This window comes from Lolium perenne, chromosome 5 (genome assembly GCF_019359855.2).
Source record: "Lolium perenne isolate Kyuss_39 chromosome 5, Kyuss_2.0, whole genome shotgun sequence".
In the NCBI taxonomy this organism is placed as follows: Eukaryota; Viridiplantae; Streptophyta; class Magnoliopsida; order Poales; family Poaceae; genus Lolium; species Lolium perenne.
The window spans coordinates 129,192,260-129,201,415 of record NC_067248.2 but is presented as its reverse complement, the minus strand read 5'-3'; the positions used below and the strand labels follow the sequence as shown (position 1 = coordinate 129,201,415).

Sequence of the window (9,156 nt, the reverse complement as noted above, 5' to 3'; positions counted from 1 at the left end):
GTTCCTTACGAACCGCGACTAAAGGCCCGTCCACGTGGGCCGCAGGCGAGCGCCAGGGCGGAGGACCTTTAGTCGCGGTTCTTCTGGCCAACCGCGACTAAAGGCCTCCGGAGGGTTTAGGGTTTTAGCCCCCCTCCCCCTAAATCTGGTTTCTTTTTAATTTGTATTGTTTTATTTCTTTTGGGTTTTAATTTTGAAGGAGTTTCACATATTCTACGGTACTGTATACATACATGCATATGAATGTACAATTTCAAACAAATTTGAAATTAGAACCAAAAAGAATTCAAGAGGAATATACAATATATATTCAATATCGGATGACCATATACAATATATATTCAATATCGGATGACCATATACAATTTTGAACAAGTTAGTTACAAATTCTGGTGCATATAAAGTTCTACGTCATCGTAATAGTGTTCTCCTCTAGGATCGATGACTTCCCTCGCCAACCATCCAGCTAGTTCCTCTTGAAGTGGTCGGAAGCGAGCTTCTGGACTAAGCGTCTTCCGGAGGTTATTCCTCAGGATGTTGTTCTCACACGTCTGGTCCCGCTCATTGCAGTATCTCCGGATCCTCTCACAAACATAGTATCCACATAGATTGGTCCCCGGTGGCTGAATATCCCCAGTCGTCCGCACTGCCATTTTAAAATGTAGCTCCTTTTTGAATTCACCGACCTTGGTATCTACGAACCGTCTCCAAACCCTACGAGGCAAAGAAAATTAAATAAACAAGAGAGTTATTAATTAGTTACTTGATATTAGGAAATGATGAACGAAATAGGCCGATCGATATAGAGCGCAAATGAATGAAAATAATTACTTTTGCATCATTTTTCTCATGTCGCCCCAAATCGCCGGATCCATATTCAGAGAGTCGTGGACGAGAACTGAGGAGGTCTGAACTTTAATTACCATAAGAATCCAGTGGAACCTGCGGACACGATACATGCACAGTCATGCATAACTCATCGATTAGCCACATACCATAAACAAAAGAGAATGTGCTCAAGACAGAAACACTCACCCAAAATGGTAAGGAAATAGAATATCACTTTTCTGTTGCTGTTTTCTAATAAACCGCCACAGGTCATCCTCCACGTCGGCGGGGTGGTGTTCTAACACATATGAATTAACGATGTGTGGGTCAATGAACCCAACATCATGGATGTTCCTTATTCGCATTTCCCGCTTCTTCATTCTGCATAATATATAGCGTACACAACAAGATAGTTAGGACAATATATATATATATATATATATAGTGCAGGCCGGCAATGAACGAGATGGGGTAGAAATTAATAAATCACTTACAGAACGTAGCAACTGATGATAGATTTGTCGAGGTCGCGCAGATTGAACAGCTGGAACAATTCACTCAGAGGAATTTGTACCCAGTAATGTTTGAAGTGATGCTCATATCTAACTTCCGCATAGATATACTCTTTGGCGTTTTTATGTTTTATGTAACCCTTGTACCAATTTAGCAGACCTAGCATTTGTCGAGGTAGATCCTCTTCCTGCGCAGGCTCGACGAGAGGGCCATTCTTCACATATGTAAATACTACGTCCTTCATTGGCGCCTCATCAAGGCCTAGCAGTGCACGAAGAGTGATACCTAACTCGGCCGCTTGTTCTCTGGCACTCGTTACAGTCAATCCATGTGCTGCCGCAGCTGCTATGATATCGGGGGCATCCGGATCGGCGGCTTGCACTATGAGCGGGGCGATCGATTGTTTACTTTGTTCCCCGAGCTGGGCAACTTCTTTCCCCCTTTCTAATTTTGACTCGGCCTCGTCCTTCAAGGCTTTCTTCTCCGCCAACTCTTTCCTGTTCTTGAACGCGAGTGCTTGCCTACGAAGTTCACGTAAATAGTCGTCAGGCAGATTCTTCGCGGCTTGGGACGGTGTGTTCAAAAATGACTTAGCCCTTGCTTTTCCTTGTCAGAATATACTGGCTTGGGCTCGCCCTCTATTTTCTTCTTGACGCTCGCCTTCCATTTCTCTAAATCAGCAGCCGCGCCCGCCTCGACTTCCTCGGCACTACTTTCCCAAGACCTCCTGGGGAGAGGCTTCAGTGATACCTCCGGTACCTTTGTTTTCTTAGGTACGTAAGGGTCCGGGTTAATAACCCAGGACTGCGCTTCGCTTCTTCGCCGGAGGTGGATTGGGGCGGTACCGGTGTCGATCACCCGCCGGACGAGGGGCGGGGGCGGCATCGGCCGACGTGAATGAGGTGTATTAGGTGAAGCACCACCGCCACCGTCACCGCCACCGCCACCGTCACCGCCACCGCCACCGCCACCGTCACCGCCACCGCCACCACCACCACCGTACGGGGTGGACTTGTTGGCGCCTCGCCTGAAACTTGATAAATTTCTTCTGCCATAGAATGAATCGCGCTTGACATCTCCAAGTCTTTTCACCCCTTCAGGTGTAGCAATGTCAATGTCCAGGTCCTCAAACCCTTGGACTATCTCCTCCACCGTCACACGAGCATAGCCATCTTGAATGGGGTTGTTGTGGTGGAGTGCTCCAGGTGGCAAAGCACTGCCGATGGCTACCTTCATGGACATGTTCCCGATAGGATAATACAGATGACATGCTTTCATCTCCTTTATATCGTCCACGGGGTAGCGAGGAGGCTCCGGTGCAGTAATTTGGACCACCGAGGCTCCGGTGCAGTAATTTCGATCGTCGGTGCACCAGCCGGTGAGGCCTCCGTGGAAGCCACGCTGCTTCTTCTCCGCTGCTGGCTTCCGAGATCCATTGGATGATCTTCAGACATCTTTGCCCGAGCTGCATCTCTTTCGGCGACTAGTACACTCACGGTTTTCTTCATCACATCCATTTCCGTTACCAACTTCGCCACAACATCTCGCATCCCGATCCATCTTTCTCTTACGGCTTCAGAACCGTACGGGTCATCGTTCTGGGAACCCTATTTTCCACGGAATGGGCCCCATGCCTCGTATACGTCCTCCGTGTTCGGGATTCCCGAGGGCTTTTGTCGGGCGTCGTTCTCTCTGTTGAACCTGATCCTCCCCTCACGAGCCTCCCTCAGCGCCTCCCTAAGCTTTGGGGTGGGTGTAATTCTTCTGCCCGGCTAAACACACTCCCCTGTCTCCGGGTTCGACGATCCCCCATGCCCGTACCACCAGCTTTTGGCCCTTGGGTCCCATCCCTCCGTACCTGGACGGATTCCTCGCGCCCTCAGCTCGTTCTCCATCTTCTCCCACTTAGGCTGCCAAAAGCGATACCCTCGTGGCCCCATTTTATGATTGTACTCCTTCTTGGCCGCATTTTCCTTATTTTTTTTCGATAGTTCAAGGAACTGCTCCGATTTCTTTTGCTTCACAAATTCTGGCCAATCATGTTGCAGTTTCTCATATTGTCCTTTGAAATCCGGAGTCTTGCCCTGGTTGACAAAGTCATGGGCTAGATTTTGCTTGTATTTCCGGAATGCGTTGGCCATCCTAGAAAGAGCGAATCTGTTTGACTAGCTTGCGCCTCTCCTTGTTTTCCGCAATCTTGTTACCCTCCTCATCGTATTTGCGGTATTCCGGAGGTAGAACGAAATGTTCCATAAGCTTGTTGAAGCAATCTTTTTTTTCTCTCTTATCGACAAAAGTGAAACCAACACGTGCCTTCTTTGGCTCATTCCACTCCTGGCGGGTGATCGAGACGTTGTCTCTAACAACGGCTCCGCATTGGCTGACAAACTTGGTGGCGTTCTTCTTTGGGCTCCAGCGGCCTGCCGGTTGCTTCGTCGACAACATCGATGGTGCATGTTTCTCCTGGTTTCATCGTCTTGGTTGCGCCACGCTTTGACGACGTACTCGATTTTTTCGACGATCCGGCCGAGGGCTAAAATAAGAAAGAGAGTCGCGCGCGTTAGTACACACACATTTATTCAAATCGATTAGTTGTATCACCGGACGCTCAATATGTATATATATATACCTCGGCGCCGGAGGTGGTTGCTACTTCCAATTGAAGATCGTCGTTTATCGACGTTCCTTCGGCACCATCTTCTTGACCATGCCCTTCATCTTCACCCTCAAGGTTCGGATAAGAAGAGATATCATCTTCTTCTTCTCCGGTCGGCACAAATGGAATATCGCCTTTTATGATGCCGAACATATGGTCTTCGGCGTCCGGATCATAGTTGTCCAGAATCGGGTCAGCTCTATCGTCCGCCATATGTCGATCCCGAAAACATGTAGTCAAAACAAATTAATTGTGTATATGCCAGCATTATCACATCTCTTCTACATATAAAGAGAGAGGGCGACGAGGGAGGCGAGAGGGGGACGCGTGTTATATGCGGACGATCGACCTCGCATGACCGCGTGGCCGAGAGACCGGTGGCGGTGGCGAAGCGGTGGCGAAAGGGCGGTGGCGGTGCCGACGACACATAACCCTCGCCGCCCCCTCTCGATCCCAAAAAAACACCGCGCGTATACGGAAGGGCGACGAGCGCTGCCGGCCCCCTCCATATACGCGCGGTGGTAGCTAGTCACGCGGCGGCGCGTTCCCATCTTGAGGTGGGCGCGCCGTCGGTGGGGAGAAGGACGACGGTACGGGAATTTTTTAAGTCAAAATTGTAGTTCTTTTGAGTCAATCTTTTTAAGTCAAAATCTTTTTTAAGTCAAAATTTTTAGTTTATTTTGAGACGAAATCTTTTGGGGACGACGGTACGGTGCCGACACAATTTTTTTTAAGTCAAAATTTTAAGTCAATTTTTAGTTTATTTTGAGACAAAATTTTTAAGTCGATTTTTAGTTTTTTTAAGTCAAATTGTAGTTCTTTTTTTACACAATCATTTTTAAGTCAAATTTTAGTTATTTTTTGTTTTAAAATTAACAAGAAAAAAAAACAAAAAAACGGCCCGCGGCCCCGGCCTTCTCTCTCTCTCTCGATCTCTCCCGGCGACGCGGCGGCGGCGCCTCTCTCTTGTGGGACTCGAGGCGCGGTGGCGGCGGCGGCACCCCTCTACGCGGCGGCGGCGGCGCCCACTACGCGCGGCGGCGCGCCCTCTACGGACTCGAGGCCGGGCGCGCGCGGTGGCGGCTACACGGCGGAAGACCGGGCGCGGCACGCACGGCGAGGGCGCGACGGGGGCACGGCGACGGTACGGCGGCGAGGTACGGCGACGACGGCGCGCGATGCGGCGAGGTACGGCGAGGACGGCGAGGACGGCGCGGCTCTGCAGGGGCGACGGAGAATCGGCGCGCGGCGAAAATGAGAGGAAGAAGAAGAAGCGGCGCGGCCGTTCGTGGCGCCGATATATATAGGACCCCCTTTAGTCGCGGTTGGGGTGGCAAACCGCGACTAAAGTACTGCCTAGTCGCGGTTTGCCACCCCAACCGCGACTAAAGGGTATTTTCGCCGGGTTTTAGTTTCCCGCGGAAAAATAACCTTTAGTAGCGGTTTGCGGGGCCCACCCCGACTAAAGGTATTTTTTCAAATTACTTTTCTTTCTCAAATTACTTTTCTTTTTCAAATTACTTTTCTTTTTCAAACTGTTAAAAATAAAACTAATTCAATTCAAATTCTTAAAAATACAAATAATATATCAAAAAAATTAGAAAAATAAAACTAATTCAATTCAAATTCTTAAAAATACAAATAATATATCAAAAAAATCAGAAAAATAAAACTAATTCAATTCAAATTCTTAAAAATACAAATAATATATCAAAAAAATCAGAAAAATAAAACTAATTCAATTCAAATTCTTAAAAATACAAATAATATATCAAAAAAATCAGAAAAATAAAACTAATTCAATTCAAAATTTTAAAAATACAAATTATATATCAAAAAAATCAGAAAAATAAAACTAATTCATTTCAATATGTTAAAAATACAAATAATATATCAAAAAATTAAGAAAAATAAAACTAATTCAATTCAATATGTTAAAAATACATATAATATATCAAAAAAATTAGAAAAATAAAAATAATTCAATTCAAAAATTTAAAAATACAAATTATCAAAAAATCATAAAAATAAAACTAATTCAATTCAAAAGTTCGTTGGCCCCCTCTTCCCGCCTCTTTCCGCCGACCCCCTCTTCCCTCCTCGTCTTCCCGCCATTTCTTCCCTGTCTTCCCGCCTCTTTCTTCCCGCTAATTGTTTCCCGCCAATTTCTTCCGCCTCTTTCTTCCCGCCAATTTTTTCCCGCCAATTTCTTCCCGCCACTTTCTCCCCGCCTCTTTCTTCCCGCCTCTGTCTTCCCGCCTCCCATTTTTCCCGCCATTTGTCACTACATATAGGTAGCCCGGCTTGGCCAGCATCACATCTCTACAATCTCTCTCTCTCATGGCTTCCACCGCACCCACTCTAACCTACCGGCGAGGTGGAGGAGCTTTGCGCCTCGAACTACCCTTGCCCTCCGGGCTACCGCGTCCCTGCATTTTGGAGCCTAAGCGCCGGCGGCGTGCCGGTCCCTCCCGTCCCTCGTGTCTTGCGCCAGGGCGGCCATCACGAACCACTACTACCTCGACCTCACGCCGGAGCAGCGGATGAATCCCCGCCGGCATCCCGATAACCGGCATACTTGGGACGCCTTCTTCATCAATCGGCGTGAGAGGGCGCTCGCCGTATGAGGAGGACGGTGCGCCTCCCGGAAACTTCCACGAGGCCGGCCGTCGGCTATGGTGGTACGGCCGGACTGCAGAGCGTCATGGACTACATCACGGCCGGCGATATCCCCCGCTGCGCTACCCTCGATTCGAGCCACGAGCGCCGCCCCGACGACAACGACGGCAGCAGCGACGACGACGCCGGAAACTTAGAAGGCGACGACTACCTGTACAACGGCGGCGGCTATGAAGACTACGAGTATGCATATTATACGCCTAGGCAGGAGTATGACTAAATCACTCCAAATTTCATGTATGCAGGAGTATGACTTAGTCACTCCAAATTTCCTATATGCAGGAGTATGACTTAGTCACTCCAAATTTCATGTATGCAGGAGTATGACTTAGTCACTCCAAATTTCATGTATCATCAGTGCGATCTCGAGTCAAGTGAATCATGCGAAAATGGACACCAAACACATCACGGGTAATATAATTCACATGATTCATTCAACAAAGGTTGGTACAATAAAGTATTACACCGCCTTTCTTCCCTTGTGTCCCTGCTTGCGGCCGAGTGTGCCGTCTCCAGGGAGCATGCTCATCATTTAACTTAATGCTTGGGTCGGTGTTCACTTTGAAGGCCGGAATTTCAGCAAACATATTATAATCTTCGACATGTCTGTCTTGTCCTCCACTCCCACGATGTTTCTTTTCCCGAAAGAACAATGTGGCGCTTTGAATCATCGCATTATGTACTGATCGTTTTCTTATCTTTCCGTTTCCTCGGTTTGCTACTCATGTCCTTCACATAGAAAACCTGAGCGACATCTTTCGCTAGGACGAATGGTTCGTCAAGATAACCAAGATTGTTGAAATCCACCATTGTCATTCCGTATTGCTGGTCCACCTTTACCCCACCTCCTGTTAGCTTGAACCATTTGCACCGGAACAAAGGGACCCTAAAGGAGGGTCCATAGTCAAGTTCCCATATCTCCTCTATGTAACCATAATATGTGACCTTTTGCCCATTCTCGGTTGCTGCATCAAAGCGGACACCACTGTTTTGGTTGGTGCTCTTTTTATCTTGGGCGATCGTGTAAAATGTATTCCCATTTATCTCGTACCCTTGGAAAGTCGTTATAGTCGAAGATGGTGTCTTGGCCAACATGTACTGATCTACAACCTTATTGTCACTCATTAAATGTTTTCTCAACCAAGCGCCGAAAGTCTCCATGTGGGCCTTCCTAATCCAGGATTCGGGCTTCCCTGTGGTTGTCCGAGCGTAAAATATTCTTGTGTTTCTCAAAGTACGGAGCCACCAAGCTGGAATTGGTCGGAAGCGTGTGGTGTGCTTCGGTTAGAGAATGGCCGTCCATACATATCATTGATTTCCTTCCGATCGTGCCTTTTCCACTTAGTCTCCCCTCGTGCCGCGATTGAGGAAGACCAATCGGCTTAAGGTCGGGAACAAAGTCAACACAAAACTCAATTACCTCCTCATTTCCATAGCCCTTGGCGATGCTTCCTTCTCGCCTAGCACGGTTACGAACATATTTCTTTAATACTCCCATGAACCTCTCGAAGGGGAACATATTGTGTAGAAATACGGGACCGAGAATGGAAATCTCATCGACTAGGTGAACCAGGAGGTGCGTCATAATATTGAAGAAGGATGGCGGGAACACCAACTCGAAACCGACAAGACATTGGATCACATCGTTCTCGTAACCGTGGTAGAACTTCTGGATTGATTACCTTCGAGATATTGCATTGAGGAATGCACATAGCTTCACAATGGCTACTCGAACATTTTTCCGGCGAGCCCCCTCAAAGCAATCGGAAGCAATTGCGTCATAATCACGTGGCGATCGTGAGACTTCAGGTTTTGGAACTTTTTCTCCGCCATGTTTATTATTCCCTTTATATTGGACGAGAATCCTGACGGGACCTTCATCGCTCGAGGCATTCAAAAAAGATGACCTTCTCTTCTTTGGTCGGAGCGTAGTGGCACGACCTTGAAACCGTTCCGGATGCCGGTCATCGTGGTCTTTCAAACTTTGCTGGTCTGCCGTGCTTCCTTTGTATCATTTGACTTCCCATACACGCCCAAGAAGCTTAGGATGTTCACGCAAATATTCTTCGTAACGTGCATCACGTCGATTGCGTAGCGGACTTCTAGGACTTTCCAATATTCTAGCTCCCGAATATAGATTTCTTCTTCCACATGGCTACGTGCCCGTCGGCTCCCTTCGGAACTGATTGTCCGCCAGACCCTTTCCAAAGATGACTTTCAAACCCTTGACCATATCAAATACCTCGGCACCGGTGTGTTCCGCAGGCTTCCGGTGATCTGCCTTGCCGTTGTAATGCTTGCCTTTCTTTCTTCTTGGATGACCTTTCGGAAGAAATCGACGATGCCCAAGGTACACGTTCTTCTTACAATTTGGCAAATGTACACTTTCGGTCTCATGTAAGCAGTGCGTGCATGCATTGTATCCCTTATTTGACAGTCCCGAAAGGTTACTAAGAGCAGGCCAATCGTTGATGGTTACG

General features: G+C 47.6%; 1 protein-coding gene across 1 annotated transcript; it reads right to left on the bottom strand.

The window, feature by feature from the left end:
- Positions 1–354: 354 nt before the first annotated feature.
- On the bottom strand, positions 355–1,820 carry LOC139831022 (uncharacterized). Its single transcript, XM_071819981.1, has 4 exons — positions 1,323–1,820; positions 1,036–1,209; positions 832–942; positions 355–714 (listed from the first exon to the last, which is right to left on the bottom strand). Exons 1-4 carry the CDS (start codon positions 1,583–1,585, stop codon positions 381–383), a joined length of 882 nt encoding a protein of 293 aa, XP_071676082.1. The 5' UTR covers positions 1,586–1,820; the 3' UTR covers positions 355–380.
- Positions 1,821–9,156: the final 7,336 nt, after the last annotated feature.

What these genes read in the sequence shown, in the direction of transcription:
- LOC139831022 (XM_071819981.1), bottom strand. Translation starts at nt 1,585, where the DNA reads ATGAAGGACGTAGTATTTACATATGTGAAGAATGGCCCTCTCGTCGAG. An exon ending in CTATTTCCTTACCATTTTGG is followed by an intron (nt 943 to 1,035) that starts GTGAGTGTTTCT and finishes TCGTGTCCGCAG; the next exon opens with GTTCCACTGGATTCTTATGG. An exon ending in ATGAGAAAAATGATGCAAAA is followed by an intron (nt 715 to 831) that starts GTAATTATTTTC and finishes TTTGCCTCGTAG; the next exon opens with GGTTTGGAGACGGTTCGTAG.